This window comes from Mirounga angustirostris, unplaced genomic scaffold (assembly GCF_029215605.1).
Source record: "Mirounga angustirostris isolate CCGP_5_RB_7025 unplaced genomic scaffold, mMirAng1.0.hap1 SCAF_15, whole genome shotgun sequence".
NCBI lineage: Eukaryota > Metazoa > Chordata > Mammalia > Carnivora > Phocidae > Mirounga > Mirounga angustirostris.
Window position 1 is genome coordinate 6881628 of NW_026991723.1, and position 17078 is coordinate 6898705.

General features: G+C 44.6%; 1 protein-coding gene across 1 annotated transcript in view; it reads right to left on the bottom strand.

Moving 5' to 3' along the window:
• Nucleotides 1-3991, bottom strand: part of SLC1A1 (solute carrier family 1 member 1) — a 73593-nt gene extending 69602 nt beyond the window's left edge. Inside the window, exon 1 of the mRNA XM_045882177.3 lies at nucleotides 3685-3991. Coding sequence (XP_045738133.1) covers nucleotides 3685-3775 — 91 coding nt within the window. The 5' untranslated portion in view covers nucleotides 3776-3991. The remainder of the gene's footprint in view (nucleotides 1-3684) is intronic.
• Between the last annotated feature and the right edge of the window lie 13087 nt (nucleotides 3992-17078).

Here is a 17078-nt window from a genome sequence, read left to right on the forward strand (position 1 = left end):
GATAAGAAAACAAAGGCCCAGAGAGTTTAAATATCAGATACACTCTCTTAAAGAGCTCTGAAGAGTCAGTCTCATTACTCTAAGGTCTCATTTCATTTTCCAGGATCTGCCAGGAGTATTAGGGTGCTTTGGCCCTCAAGGGGTCTGTAATCTAGTTCTAAGGAAGAAAAGATGACTGTGCTTGATATATATATGTAGACTAAGTGTTAATCTGGGTTATCATTGCAGATTGGAGAATGCTGAAGTAGGCAGAAGAGAATTTATGGAGGAAATGGAGTTCAAGCTAAGGTTAGGGCTCATTTATTCACTCAATAAACAAGGAAAATGTCTTACTTTCTGGGTCATAAATGTCTCACCAACAAATCAACAAATGTATTGAGCCCACCATGCATTGTGACAGATGCTGTGGGTTCAGGGAGGCTCATGGATTGGTGGGGGAGGCAAAAAAAAGAGAATATATTCTAACTGCAGAGTAATGCATACAAGTAGATATTGCTTCTGCAGAGTGGGAGTGCACAATAGTTCTTTTCCAAGTCTGTGCCACTTCCAGACGCCCTCTCCTGTTAGAGATGGCTACTTCCTTCCCCTAGAGGACCAAATCCGGCCATACCCCATCAGTTTAACCTGCTGAGCCCCTCGAGTTAACTGTCACTTCTTTTCCACTTCCCCTGCAGCTGTGCAGCCGAGGCCCCTAGCTCTCCCTGTCTGCCTACCTGCAAGACCACCCTCCCAGGATCCATTTGCCACATGCACCTGCTTCAGTGATCTTTTCCAAGCACAGCTCTGACAGTGTCCTTGCCAACCTAACCCTCAGACCTTGTCCGAACTCATCAGCATGGCATTCCAGGCCCTCCGGGAGCTGCCTCTGCCTCTTCAGCAGCCTTGCTCATTTGGTTTTTCCATGTCCCTCAATCATACCCTCCGCCGCAGTCATGCCCAGCCCCTCTGTTAGAAGGTAGGAAAGGCAGACTTTGAAGGTGGAAGGAAGAGCTGGGCAGCCTCATGAACAGAGGCATAAGAGTGGGTCTGAGCCCAGAGTGGAGGCCAGCCTGGCCGATGAATCTGCCAAGTCTCACTGGAGCAGGATTCCTCCAAAGGCCCACACGGGGATTCGCAGAGTCCTGGAGGCATGTTTCTGCCCCTTTCCAGTCTCAGGGGAGAAAAGAACAATACAGACCAAAGTACGCCACCCCAGTACGGCACTGTGATTCCCAAGAGGGTCGGCGAGGACCAGGTATGACAGGGAGCTGGGGAGCAAGACAGAGAGAAGCCGCCCAAAGGAGGGGAAGGAAAGGAACAGGAGGACCAGTTTTCATCTGAGTGACCATGACATGGAGTCTCAGTTCCCTCATCCCTAGGTGGGCATTTATATATACATATATAGGCAACGCCTACTACATAGCTGCGAAACATTTTCATTGCCTTTTTTCATAAGCATTTCCTGATATTTCACTAGGCACGATGGAAATGAGATTACAGTTTAAGAAGTCAAATGCATCACAGGTTAAGCGCACCACAGCCTCCTCAACCTGGCTCTGCTTCCACCCCCTGCCTCCCCCAGTCTGTGGTCAAAACAGCAGCCAGGGGAGCTGATTAAAATACAACCAGACCACGCTGCTCTGCTCAGAACCTTCCAGTGGTTTCCCATCTCCCAGTAAAAGTCAAAGTCCTTAGAGGAGCCCACACTCTCCCACTGCTCTGTCCCCTCCTGGCCTCCTGCCTCCCCCCACTCCCTGCACCCCTTGTTCTTTCTCAAACAAGCCAGGATGCTCCCCAGATATCTGTGCACCTGTGCCTGTGATGAGCACACTGGGGATGGCTCAGGCTTGACACTTTTCGGACCAGGAGCGGAAACCCTCAGGATAGCCCTGTGTTGCTCCTGGAGGAGCAAATGTCCAGAAAGACTTCAGTGGGGGCACTTGACATTTTTATATGGTGGTTTCTCTTTCTTGAGAAGAGTGTCTGAATCAAGCTCCTGTGCTTCACCCAGATTAAAAACTGTTGGAAAGTGCCCTGCTGCCAAAGGCCAGATCTGCAAAATGGGCATGTAATTCCTCTTGACCCTGAAGCTGTATTTTTCAACAGGTTCCAAAGGCCAGGGAACAACTGCTCAAAATGCTTCCCAAACCAGCCTCCAGTGAATGGGTACACTGAAGTGTGGTATGCAACACTTGGTTAATAGGAGAACTCTAAAGCTAAAAATGCAGCATTATTTCACTTTCACCAGGAATTGGGAGGGAAATGCTGGCCCTGAGTTACCCAGTAACCATCCTTAAAAAGGGTCTAACAATTCTGGACTCTTACCACTAGGGAAAACAAACAAGGCCATCTCATCTGTTTGGATGCAGGGAAATCAAATCACTCTCTCTGTGGTATATTATTTAAATGTAGTGGGGGCAGGATAAACCTTCCCTAAAGACCCCTAAGCCACTTGGCCCTTGGGGGAAATGGAATTAAGCAGATAAGAAAGACTTGCTTCTCTACTTCTTTCCTCCCACAAACGGCCTCTGCAAAAGCAATTCCAAGATGTTATTTCTTTACTAGAAACCTGACTTTATTTTGCACAAGGTTCTGGAGAAGCAAATCTGACTCTGAGGATTCCATTAACTCCCACAGGTTTTTGGGGGGTAGGGCATCAAGCGTGGGAGTAGGCAATGCCAAATATTCTGAGAGTCAGAAGCATCCCTGGAGAAGGTGCATGAGGTCTGGAGGCTGCCACCCCATCCCCTTTTCAACAAACCCAGATCCCGTTTCCAAAGCGAAGGTGGGGACTTGAAAGGAATCTCACCTGCTGGGTATCCCCACCTGTGTGAGCTCACAGAGGAAAGGAGAGAGACTCCAACCCCAAAGGGGTGCATCCCAGAGCCTAACTTTTAAGACAGACAAATTGGCAGAAATTCATAATCTAAATAGGAACAACTCCATACCTCTGAGCAATGGCTCAGACATCTGCTTAGAACAGTAATCTGTCAGGAGTGAATCATTTAAATACACCCTTGTTTAAAAACACGCAAATAGGACTTAAAAATTATTTTCAGAAAAACAATGTGGAGAGCAACGAAGCTCAAGGAGGCTATTTTGGCAGATTACCAGGGTGGGAAAGGAAGAAACGTGAGTTCTCTTAGCTCTCTTTCCCCCAGTGACCTCCTGCAGGCCAAAACTGCACACCCCTGAGTTTGGGCAAGAATTTGGCCCAGGGTGAGTGGCAACACCCTCTATCTCCCTTCCCTGGGGGCCCCGGCCATCCCTGAGGCTAAGGTGCCTCTTCCAGTCCGACGGAGGACCGAGGACCGTAATCCGCACTCGATCCCCGTCCCGGCAGCACGGTTCCGGAAAAAAAGGGGGGCGCACATAGGATTGAAAACCTAGTAATAAGCCATGTTTGCTTCCCAACGGGAAGGACCGAGAGCTTCCCTTTCCCCTCCCAAGCCCCTTTGATCATTCTGAGTGAAGCAGGAGCCCGCAGCTCGTGGAGCACCCAAATGGGAGCCCCCGAGGAGCTCTGTTCTTCGCACGCAGACACCGGCACCCTCGCGGAGAAGCCCCCGCGCGGCTCCGAGGCCGAGGGGGCGCCGAGGTGCAGCCGCGGCGCCTCGCCCACCCTCCCCCCGCCAGCCCCGCACGCGGCCTGGGCGCCGGGAGCGCGTGAGGGCGCGCGCCTCGCCCACCCGCCACGCCGCTCACCTAGCACCACCGCGGCCACGGTGGACAGCAGCAGCCAGTTGTTCTTCAGGAAGCGCTTGCAGTCGCATCCCTTCCTCGCCGGCTTCCCCATGGCGGGCGCCGGGCGCCGCGGCCGCCGCGGCCGCCGCTATTGTGCGCGGCGCTCGGCCGTGCGCGCGGGGACCGGCGGAGGCTCCGCGGCGCAGCGGGGGCGGCAGGCGGGCGCGCGGGGGAGAGGGTGCGTGCCGGCGGCTGCGGCCGCCGCTGTCGCTGTCGCCGCCGCTGTCACAGCCGCCGCCGCCGCCACCTGAGACCGCGCGCCGCGCCGGCCGCCCGGGCCACCTCGCCAGCAGCGCGCGCTGGGCGCGCCCGGCTCCTCCTGCCGCCGCCGCCGCCGCGCTCTGCGGCGCGCGGGCCAACCAGCAAGGAAGGAGGGAGGGGCGGACGGCCGCGCGGGCGGGTGGGGGCGTGCGCGGTGCGCGCGGGGTGCCGGGGAGCCCGCAGCCCCGCGCCAGCCCAGCCGTCACCGGGACTCCCTGCTCTTTTTCCCCCTCCGTCCTGCTGCCCAGCTTTTCGGATTTAGGTTTTCCTCGGCGGGCCCAGGGGGGCGGAGCCACTATGGTTGGGACCTCTCCCTGCACACCCCCTCCCTCCGCTTTCTCCACGCCAGCCCCTGGGCACCGCGAAGCCCTTGCCAGTGGGGAGGGGTGAGGGAAACAGCTCGTCGTGGGGGCCCTTTGCTCCCCGCCGTAGCCTCGGCTTTGCCAGCCGTCTAGAAAACCTGAAGCCCCTAGCGGGAGGGGAAGAGAGAGTGCTGGGGTGGGGGGAGCAGAACAGGACTTTGTGAGCGCTCACCTCTAATCCCCGCCCGTATTATTAACTCCTCTCTCGGAGTAGCGGGAGGTGAGGCACCACTAGGATGGTCTGTGGACACAGGGCTTGCAATGGGCCCTCTTAGGAACTGACTGGCTCTGTGGCCGCCAAAGGCCCCCAAACTGGGAGACTTGGCCGAGTAATGAGGTCTGAGCGCCCGGCGCAGCAGGGTTGGGTGATGGTGGGCGGGCCCATCCCTAAGGCCAAATGCACTGGAAAGGCAAACAGAGGAGTTGGAGAAACTAGGTAAGTGGTGCCAAATGTATTCCGCGAGTCTAAGTGACCTTTCGAGTTCTCGTCCATTCTTCTACCCCGTTATTTCACCGTCACTTAGACAAACTCTTTCCTTTCCTTTCCCACATCACCACCTCCCCAGCTCTAGGCGGCCTTGATGTCAGCTTTCCTAACATTAAGTAAGCTCTGCACCTCTTTTTGCTATTGTGGAGGCTACTCTGTGAATGGGGAGGGTGGGGGAACTCCCCAACTGGATTATCTGATGACTAAAACCCCACAATTAGAGCTTCATTCCTTTGGCTGAAATTGATGCAAACCTTCTTGAAAAGATTGTAATTCAGCTTTATGAACCACGTACACTTTAGTATGAATGACTTTGTCAGCTCCTTTCCAGAAACTAAATTTTGAGAGAAGGAAGGATAGAGGGGTATCAATGTCACTCTGTACCTGAGCAGGATCTGAGGAAATGTCAGAAGGGAAACTACCGAGAAAGAGGAGATAGAGATAGCCATCCCACACACACACACACAAAAAGCTGGAAATACTCAGGTGTCCAACATAAAAGGAAGGCAAATATATTATGAAACTGTCACGCAGTAGTGCATTATGCAGCTTATAGAAAGGAAGTTTATAAAAATTTTAATTGCATGAGATAGCATATGTTATATTATGAGGGGAAAAAAGGAAGATTAAATTGTGTATATAATTTGGTCACAACTGTGTAAAGCAAACATAGAAAACAAAATCATATACTTAGAAAAAAAGTCTGGAAGGAAATACGCCAAATTTTTAACCACGGTCGTCTTTGGGTGATATAGCATGTTCGAATCTTTCTGCTTTCTTTCTGTATTTTCCCAAGTGTTTCCCGTAAGCATCCTCATGCCCATTACAGTTGTGGGTAGGGCTGTATTTAAGCGAGAAACAGGCCCTAAAGAGAGAAAAAAGTGGAAGAACTAAGGAGAACTTTGTACATCACAACTTTTTGGGGTATAATAGAACAACTACGCCTGGGTTTTGTGGGTAGGATATTTAGGTTTAAATCCCAGTACCACCACTTACCCGCTGGGTAACTTTGGGCAAGTTACTTAAGTTTTTTGTGTGTGTGTGTCTCAGTTTCCAAATCTGTAAAATGGAGGCGTTAATATTGTTTATCTCACGGGGGTATTGTAAGAATTGAATACAGTGTTTTTAAAAGACAGTGCCTGGCACACAGCAAGCACTCTGGCTAGTTTTACTTGGAATTAACGTGAGCAAGCATCTTTTACTCCCTCTCTCCTGTGGCCTGCCTGTCAGGAATGTCCCCTGAACTACGTCAGACCCACAGGAACCCTTGCATATTTATCGAGAGTAATTACCCTTTAAAGTGCCATTATCTAAATCTACCGTATTTTCACAACTAACGCTCATAGAGTACATACTTGCTTTAAGCTTATTTAAATCATGCAATTTTAAAATAGTGCAATATAAAAAGATGAATAAAGCCAGCATGTATACACTAATTTTGAAATAATAAAAATCTCCTAAATTATATGAGTCAAGAATCTCAAAAGTTCAAAGCAGGTGGGCCAAGGGAATTATAAACTTCATTTATGCGATTGCTCCATGGCAGTTCCACTTTAGCTGGCAATAAAAAATAATTAATAAGCAGACATAATGCACCTGCCATGTGCCAGGAAGCTTTCTAACCACTTTGCACACATTACCTCCTTTGATCCTCCCAACAACTGAATGCGGTAGGGACTGTTGTTATACCTCATGGGACTGTTGGAAGAATCAGATGAGATATTGTGTGTCATCATCATCTTCCTCTTACAGCTGAAGAATCTGGGGCACACAGAAGGTAAGTAACTTCCTTCAGTTCCCTCTGTTGGTAAGAGGACCATCAAGGTGAGCTAGGTGGTCTGGCTCAAGGTGAATGCACCAACTCTGTGCATGAAACCAGCGCCTCTTCTGTGAGGAACAAATACAGAATTGTTACGGGGAAATTACTTGAGTTACTTTATGTAAGATCTTCAGGAGTCCATCTGTCCGAATCCAGGGGACATTAGGGTGTCTTGAAGTGCTGTGCTCACGTGGAAGCTGCCTACATTCTATGATTTCTTTGCCTGAGATAAGCATTACTTATGGGTACAGGAAGCATCACTTTGCGGGGGGAGATGGAAGACCTAGGATTTCAGTTTTATTTTTTTAATTTTCATTGCCTGTGATAGTCATGGATGCAAATGATCTCAAATTGAACAAAAGTTAAGAGGCATTTCCCTTGTAAGCTCTCCCCGAGGGGAACTTGACCACTAGGTCTTGGAACAAAAACTTCACTCTCCCAGAGTAAGACCTTAAAGCCAAGTAGAAAGAATTGTTAGGGTTTTCCCCCTCCAATAGGTGTTAACATCTCCTTTTTTCCAGACCCCTCAAACTCCTTCACCCTGCTGATATCTTCGGCCATTTCTTAATATATTACATTTTGCCAGTGTGCTTTTTTTTTTTTTTTAACATTTAAGCAACTCTGGTATTTCTTTTACTGTTATTGTTTCTTTCTTTTCTTTGTCCTCAATTATTGACTCATGGACACTCTTGTTATTAAAGAAAAGAGACTTTGACTTTGCCATACAAGGTTACATCATCAGGTGACAGCGTGGGCTTATATATTACTTGGGACAGAAATGAAAGGCATTCAGAGACAAAAAGTAAGGCATCAGCTTCTGATCACCTCCAGAAACAGTATGCTGGTTGCATTCTACCATCATAAAACATATGCAGTTGGTTGCTTTGTCCTCATGCTGTGGTAATGGGGAGAAGGAGGTCATGGGGTACCAGAGTCTCCTTCAGCATCTACGGCTGTGCAGTCATCCATGACCGATGGATGGTAAGAAGGATGCTGTCAGCATATTCACTCTTTTTAGCAATCTCTTCCTTATTTAATTCATCTCGCAATTATAATTTAAAAGGTAAAAGAACTATAATTCATTAAATCTTCACAATAATTTTCCAAGCAATATTTTATAAAGATGATTTGGCCAGAAGAGACTTATATATTATTTAGATGTCCTTGAACTCTGAATTCAACAGAACTTTGCCCACAGGCTTTATTGCTTGCTTTGACAAACTGAAGAACAATTCTATTTCATCTTAGAATATATATATAGTGTGTATATATATACTATATATATATAGTTATCTGCTTCATAGAAGCTTGTCCTTGAGAGAATCATTTGACCTCTCTGAACCTCATTTCCTCATCTGAAGATACCATGTGAAGTAATAAATACAAATGGCCGATATGTATTTGAAACATGAACACATTTTCTTTTTTTTTTTTTTAAAGATTTTTATTTATTTATTTAACAGAGATAGAGAGAGAGCACAAGTAGGCAGAGCGGCAGACAGAGGGAGAAGGAGAAGCAGGCTCTCCGCCGAGCAGGGAGCCCAATGCGGGGCTCGATCCCAGGACCCTGGGATCATGACCCGAGCTGAAGGCAGCCGCTTAACCGACTGAGCCACTCAGGTGCCCCCCCCCCTTTTTTTTTTTAACATGAACACATTTTCAATCTCACAGGGACTCAAGGAAATGAAAACTTAAACCAGTATTTGTTTACCAGTTAAACAAAGATATTTTAAGATAAAGTATTTTAAAATGTGTAATTTTAACATTATAAATTGGTAAACTTAGAGAAAGTATGTGGAAATGGGCAGCGTCACAAACTCCTAGTAGACCTAAAAAATGCTATGACTTCTCTGAGGCTAGTTAGGCAATTTGTAACATCTTTCATCAAAAGTTTTTGTATTCTTTAGCTCAATCATTCTACCTCTACAACTTTATTCCAAACAAACAAACAAACAAACAAACCGGTGGTGGGGGGAGGGCTGTCCATTCCAGTTCAGTTGGAAACAATTTCACTATCTAATAAAGTGGATTGGCTAAAGATTGGTTAAATGTGTAAAGATACACTGGACAATGGAACACTGTTCAGGTATTGAAAAGCGTATTTCAGCAGAATGTTGAATTACATGGGAAAATGGTAAGGACACACAACTATGTTTTGAAATGGCAAAAGTAAGTTACAAAACAGTGGGTGAGTTGTTCTTTTTATGAGGCTGTAGTCATTTATTATTTGTATACCTGAAAATATAAAACTTAAAATATGCATATTGTAATTACAATGAAGTGTGTGTGTGTGTGTGTGTGTGTGTGTGAGGGTGGTAATCTGAATGTTTCTTTATTTCTTTTTTTTTTTTAAGACTTATTTATTTGACACAGAGAAAGAGCACAAGCAAGGGGGAACAGCAGAGGGAGAAGCAGACCCCCGCTGAGCAGGGAGCCCAATACAGGGCTCTATCCCAGGACGTTGGGCTCATGACCTGAGCTGAAGGCGGATGCTTAACCGACTGAGCCACCCAGGCGCCCGGTAATCTGAATGTTATTAATGTGTGAGCTCGTGTTCTTTGCTCTGTTAGGCCAAGGTGTTCATATGCTTGGAAGATTAGGGTTTGTTACAGAAGGAATTTAAAGAACAAAATGTACTAACATTCCACTTCTACATGAAGTGTAGGATTATGTAGCAGGAAAGGCTATTATCCTGAGAAAGAATGTTTCATATTCCTTCACCTCCTCATTAGAATATCAAAATCCCAGCAGGAAAAATCCATCTCATAGAATTCTCTGTAGTGGAGGAAAGCCACCCCATTACCTATAGGCATCACTCTTGCAGTAGGAGGTGAAGACACAGGGAATCCGATGAAGGACTTAGCACTTTCTGGTCAAGGGTTGGTGGGAAGACCAAAGGGAGAGTAAAAGAGAGGCTGGTCCTGTTGTCTCTCTCCAGGCTTTGTCCAGGAAGGCGGTATATGTTAGAGAAAAGAGGGTGACAGCTCTGTCTCTGACCACCCATTAGGGGGCTGCCTCCCAGGCTGTCCCTTACCAACCTGAGGTGCAACCACATCAACACAAATGTGGCAGAAGTGTCGTCAGGCAGTGAGAGGATCTGAGATTTCACTTCCCAGCCGCCCATGGCTCCTCGTGGCAGGAATGCTGAACGGAGAGCCACGGGATGGGCTTTGCAGGACAAGGCGACTCTCAGAGTTTTGGGGGCAGGGGGTTCCATGTGAACTGGCCTGATGCAGAGACTCAGTTGTTTATTACTATCAGTAGCTGAGGTCAGACTGAGGCTATTCTAGATGTCCTCAGCTCTAATGAAGCCAAGAGAAAAAGCAGAATATATCTTCTCAACTGCAGGTTTTAACCATGAAGGCCCGCAAGGCAAGTTGCAACCAGGGACAATGTTCTGGACACTAGGATCCAAACGAGTCCACACATTACATTGGGTTGTTTATGTTTTAAAGTCTCTTTTATTCTACAACAGACACCCCCCCCCCCCCCAATCTCATTTGTTTTTTGAAGGGACTGGGTCATTTGTCCTACAAGATTCCCCACATACTGGATTTGGCTGATTGCTTTTTCATGGTGGTAATTAATTTGTTTCCCTCCCCCACTGTTTCCTCTAAGCTGGTGGTTAGATCTAGAGGTTTGATAGTTAGCCAAGATTGAACGAACAGTGGATTCTGATGTCAGCCTGATTCATCTGGGATAAATTCACCATCAACTTTTTGAATATGGTTTTGGCATCTGTTAGTGATGGTTGCTTAAGATCATTTTATTTAATTTGTTCTAATTCTATCATTCCTCTGAATATATTTGCTGGGATTCTTCTATAAAAAGAATTTTTACCTCATCAGCTATTTGGTTACCCTGAAATAGAATTTGTACAAAAAAGGCAGGATCCACGATCAACTTTTTCCCTTTATTGGTTTTCTCAATCATGAACTGGTGCACGAGCAACCTCCAATGGTGACTGATGATTCGTTTCCTTGGTTTTTTATTAGTATTATTATGAATACTACTGTTGAACACTGATGGACACTGTATTAGTGTTATTATGTTCACTAGTGTTATTATGAATACTTTCATTAGTGTTGTTTTGAAACACATAAATCCATCCAAAACATATAAATCAATGTGCACATCAGTTACAATCATGATTCTTTCCCTTGCTCAAATTGTCCCATCGTTAGCTAACGGGAGTCCCTTCATTTTGGCTCCCGTGTCTTTTGGCCAAACCGTTTGTCTTCAAATAGTGTTCTTATTTTCTGGGTCAACAAGATGTCCCAGGACCCTCTTACACATTTCTTGCCCTGGAATCAGCCATTTCTCCAAAGGCTCTGGGTTCCTTATCGTGGAGAATAGTATTTAGAAACTATAGTCTTGGTGATGGGGATGCTCATCACTACCAGGTTGTCAATATTTCTAGGCATTTTAGTGGACAGCACTCAGAAATACATAGTTCATAGAAAGGGACAAATAATGAGTTCATACTAATGTTTCCTATTCAAATTTTCTTATGGTAAAATATCCATAATACATTTTACCAGTTTTAACCATTTTTAAATGTATAGTTTTGTGGCATTAAGTGCATTTACAATGTTCTGCAACCATTACCACCATCCATCCCCAGGGCTTTTTCATCTTCCTAAACTGAAACTCTACCCATTGAATGCTAACTTCCCACCCACTCCCTTTTACCTCCAGCTCCCAACAACCCCCTTTCTATGTTCTGTATCTGTGGATATTTGTGCTTTTGTGACTCGTTTGTTTCACTTAGCATAACGTCCTCACGGGTCATCTGTGTTGACATGAGTCAGAATTCCTTCTTTTTCACAGCTGAATAATATCCATTTGTTTATCCATTCATCCACTGATGAACACCTGGGTTGTGAATAATGAGGCTGTGAAAATGGGTGTATCAGTATCTGTTTGAGTCCCTGCTTTCAATTCTTTTGTGTATATACCGAAGTGGAATTCTATGTGGTAATTCTCTGTGTAATATTTTTTAAAGATTTTATTTATTTATTTGTCAGAGAGACAGAGAGAGAAAGCACAAGCAGGAAGAGTGGCAGGCAGAGGGAGAAGCAGGCTCCCTACTGAGTAGGGAGCCCTACCTGGAGCTTGATCCAGGACCCTGGGAACATGACCTGAGCTGAAGGCAGATGCTTAACCGACTGAGGCACCCAGGCGTCCATCTATGTGTAATACTTTGAGGAACTGCCATACTGTTTTCCACAGTGGCTGCACCATTTTACATTCCCACCAGCAAAGCATGAGGGTTCCAGTTTCTCCACATCCTCACCAACACTGGTTCTTTTCTCTTTAATAGTAGCCATCCCAATATGTGTGAGTCAATTCAAATTTAACACTGCAGAGTTTTGATTAAATTTCTTTGATTTTACTCATCACTTTTTTCTTTACTTTGAAAATCTTGGTTCTATAATATACACGTAATAGTAATATATCAACAGGGGTGCCTGGGTGGCTCAGTTGGTTAAACGTCCAACTCTTGATTTCAGCTCAAGTCATGATCTCAGGGTTGTGAGACGGAACCCCACATGGGGCTCTGTGCTGAGCATGGAGCCTGCTTGAGATTCTCTCTCCCCACCCACCTCTCTCAAAAAAAAAAAAAATATAGGGGTGCCTGGGTGTCTCAGTTGTTAAGCGTCTGCCTTCGGCTCAGGTCATGATCCCAGGGTCCTGGGATCAAACCCCACATTGGGCTCCCTGCTCAGCGGGAAGCCTGCTTCTCCCTCTCCCACTCCCCCTGCTTGTATTCTCTCTCTCGCTGTCTCTTTGTCACATAGATAAATAAATAAAATCTTAAAAAATATATATATATATTTATATATATACATATATAAAAATTACGTCTAATTGTAAGACCACTGAATACAGCTTAAGATTTCTTTGTGGTTCTTTTGGCCCCAGAATATATCCCTCAAGGCATATACATTCAAATTACTGTGTTCAGTGGTCACTTGAAGTAATTATTTTCCCTGTGTGGTTATGCTATCAATTTGATTTAAAGCATGTAAAACATTTACATAGTTCAGTCAAAACTAAAACAGCACGGAGAATTCTCACTACTCTTCATTTCCTCTCCCTCTCACCATATGTAATACTTCATAGCTATCTATTGTGCGGTTTGTCCTTCAGTTGGTTCTTTTTAGAAAACATAAATAGAATATTTACATTTCTATTCTCCCGCCCTTTATAACACAAAGGTAACATTTTCCAAGCCCTGTTCTATGCCTCACTTTTTTCATTTATCCTGGTGCTCACTCAATACTCTGATACAGAGCTCTTGCTCATTCCTTTTTCTGTTCAATATTCCTTTGTGTAGCTATGAGTACGAAGAAGTCTTCCTCATTTCTTTGAACTGCTACAGAATACTATATTGTGTGGATAGACCCATAGTTTTTTTTAATAAGCTTCCTACTAATAGACATTTGGTTTGGTTCCAGTATTTTGCTATTACAATTAATATCACAAGGGATAGCATTGACCTCACTCAGCAGTATGCTGGCAAGTGTTTACCAGCAAGCTCTTCAGGAAAAAAAAAGAAAAGAAAAAGAAAAAAGAAGAAGCATTGATTTTTTTTATTATTATTTATTTATTTATTTGAGAGAGAGAGAATGAGAGACAGAGAGCACGAGAGGGAAGAGGGCAGAGGGAGAAGCAGACCCCCTGCTGAGCAGGGAGCCTGATGCGGGACTCGATCCCGGGACTCCAGGATCATGACCTGAGCCGAAGGCAGTCGCTTAACCAACTGAGCCACCCAGGCGCCCGAAGCATTGATTTTTAACATTTGCTGAATTCCATGGTGAAGGACTTCCATCCTGGCCAATTTCCAGCTACCAACATGAAATCATGGAATGTAGAGTTAGGAAGAGATGTATAGTAACAGTATTATGAAATACTTCTACCATACAGATGGAACAGATGTAAATAACCTCAAGGGCATAGTTAATAGTAAAAGGCCAGGGCGCCTGGGTGGCTCAGTCGTTAAGCGTCTGCCTTCGGCTCAGGTCATGATCCCAGGGTCCTGGGATCGAGTCCCACATCGGGCTCCCTGCTCTGCGGGAAGCCTGCTTCTCCCTGTCCCGCTCCCCCTGCTTGTGTTCCTGCTCTCGCTATATCTCTCTCTGTCAAATAAATAAATAAAATCTAAAAAAAAAAAAAAAATAGTAAAAGGCCATAAAAATAATTATGAAATAGTGAGTTTTTGAGTATTTATTACCTTTGTTTTTGATATAATTTCTTTAGCTTTACATCTGTAAAATTTCATTTTATTTAGTTTTGAGAGAGAGAGAGAGAGAGGGAGAGAGCGCGAGTGGGGGGGGAGGGGCAGAGGGAGAGGGGGAGAGAGAGTCTTAAGCAGACTCCATGCTGAGTGCAGAGCCCTGGTTGGGGCTGGATCTCACGACTCATGACCTGAGCCAAAACCAAGAGTTGGACACTCTGACTGAGCCAGCCAGGTGCCCCTAATTTTATTTTTAAAAAATGGAAGTGTTTAGGGGCACCTGGCTGGCTCAGTTGGTTAAGTGTCTGCCTTCAGGTCAGGTTATGATCCCAGGGTCCTGGGATTGAGACCCACATTGGGCTTTGGGCTCAGCAGGGAGTCTGCTTCTCCTTCTCCCTCTCCCTCTGCACCCCCCCACCTCATGCTCTCTCTCTCTCAAATAAGTAAATAAATAAATAAAATAAAATAAATAAATCTTTAAAATAAATGGAAATGTTTAACAGCCAGCTCACAGATATTCCTGAAAGTTAAACAATCGGCTCTTGTGAGCCAGTATGAACCATCACACCATTAAATCCACACCTCATTTTAATACCTGAATAGAAAGTTCTCTATGCCTAAGCTAGAGATCATCTGTTTTTCTCTGAGGAAGACAAGTTCAAAGATAGGCAGCCTGGAGCTTATGTTGGAGCTCCATGGTCGTTGGTGTCCCATGCTCCTTCCTCTCTGCTCTGCTCTCTTAGCCCCATGGTACGAAGTGGCTGATGGAGTGCTGGGTATCATGTCCATATGCCAGACAGCAGGAGGAAGGAAGTGCGGAAAGGCCCCATCTAGCCCTCTGCTTACAATTTGCTGTACACACTTGGCTACCTGGTCATATCTAGTTGTGAGAAAAGCTGGAAAATGGGGACAATTGTGCAGATTGCTGCCTCCAATAAAATCAGTTTTTTTCTCTTTTAATTTACTAAGTAAGAAATGGAAAATATTGGCTAGGCAACTAGCAGTCTGCACCCCCTCTATCTAATGAAATCTTTTAAGCTCAGCCCCTTCAAAAAGCTGCTTTTGACTATGTCTTATCTCCCTCTCTTCTCTGAACTCCAGTGCTCATTTTAGATACACATAGCTTCTGGTATCATTGTTTTGGTGTTTTATGTGTATGTCAGCCTCCCAGTTCCTAATCCACTAATGATTATATGCAATTATAAATTCATATGGGCAAAGTCTGTATTTCGCATTTCTTTTTTTTCTCTTACAGCTTAAAAAATATTTTTAAGGTGTAAAATGAAGTTACTGATATCTGCAGTTTTATTGGAAGAAACAAAGAAACAATACATGTGAAAGACTAAAACATACAGTGTTATATACATGTCCCTCCCTCTCTCCTTCTCTTCCTCCCTCTTTTCTATTATTCCTTCTTTCCTCTGGTTAAATATAAAGGGAAGCCTAGGGAAGATGGAATGTAAATATTTTATCTCGGCTGGGGGAATGCCACGTACAAATTACTGGTAGCTTTCAGGACCTGGAATTGGAGACATCCACTTAAGTTGGGTCCAGTTTCCTCTGTTCTGGGCATATCACGAGAATGACTCTTTAAGTACACAGCTATCATCCTACTTACTATTAACATATATTCATTTTCCCTGTCTTTGAACTTTGTAATTATAAAATCACACCTCAAGCTTTATTGGGTCGGGCTTCTTTCAATCCACATGACATTTGTGAAATTCATCCATGCTGTCTTGTTACAGCAGTCGGTTTCTTTGCATGACTGTGTCACAATTATTTATCCATTATGTTGTTGACAGACATTGGGTTATGTCCGGTTTTTGACTATTATAAATAATGCTGCTGTGAACATTTTTGTGCCTGTCTTTTGGTACAATATGTATGTGTTGGGCATATAGCTCATTATGGAAGTGCTGCCTCATGGGGTATGCATTTGTTCAGCTTTATTAGATGTTTCCAGATCGTTTCCAAAGGGACTGCACCAAACTATCCTCCCATCAGCCCTGTGTGAGAGTTCATTTGTTCCTCATCTTTACCAATACTTGATATAAGGAATATTCCACCTGGACTCTTCTTTGGGACCAAAGTGCTCATTCACTTCACTGCTGGTAGTGTTGGTGGTTGAGAGCCCTCTACTGAGGCCGCTTCTGTGAATTTCCCTCAGGCAAAGAGTGATTCCACATCCAAAGTCATGTGCCTTCGGCTGGGAGTAGACCATATAATGGTCTGTGGGGTGGTGATAGTGCTTGGTGGTGCTGGTGGAGTGGAGACAATTTCCAAGGGCCATCCCAACTTGAGGGTTTCTTGCAAGACTAATTGAGGCCTGTATTACAGGATTTCTCCCTCTGCCCAGTCCTACTTCCTTCACACCTTATAGATGTTTTCAAGAGCATTGCCCAGTAAACCTCTTTGTGTACAAATTTGGAAGTGCCGGATTATGTTTCCCTGGGACAGTGATCTGTGATGGTATTGTTAGACTTTTTAAAATTTTAGTTTTGGCCATTCTGGTGGGCATGTGATTGTGGCTTTACTATCCATTTCTGCAATGGCTAACAAGAAGGAGCACCTTTCCATATATTTCATGGGAATTTGAATATCTCCTCTTTCGTGAAGTGTCTGTTCAAGTCTTCGCTCACTCTTCTATCAGGTTATGCATTGTATTCTTTGCTTGATATGAATCCTTTGCTGGATAGATATATTTCAAGTATCTTTTCTCACTATGGCTTGCTTTTTTCCTCCCTTAATGATTTCTTCTGATTTCCTGAATTCTAAAATTTTAACGTAATCCGGTTTAGCAAAATTTTCTGTTAAGTTTGGTGAATACCAATTTTGTTGAGGAAATACGTGTGCACCCCAAGAGCATGAAGATATTATATGTTCTGTTCTTAAAGCTTTATGGTTTTACTTCTCTCATTTGATCTAAAGTCTTCCTGGAATGCATTACTTTGAATGGTGTGAGGTAGAGGTCAAGATCCGCTTTTCTCTGTATGGATATCCAGGTAATCCTGCACAATTGATTGAAACTCTCATCCTTTCTCCAGTTCACAGCACTGTCCCTTTTGTATGTGTGTATGTGTGGATCTGTTTCTGGATTCTCTATTTTGTTCCATTTGTCTATTTGTCTATCTTTCCACCAATCCCCACTCCATCTAAATTACTGTAGCTTTATAATTAGCTTGG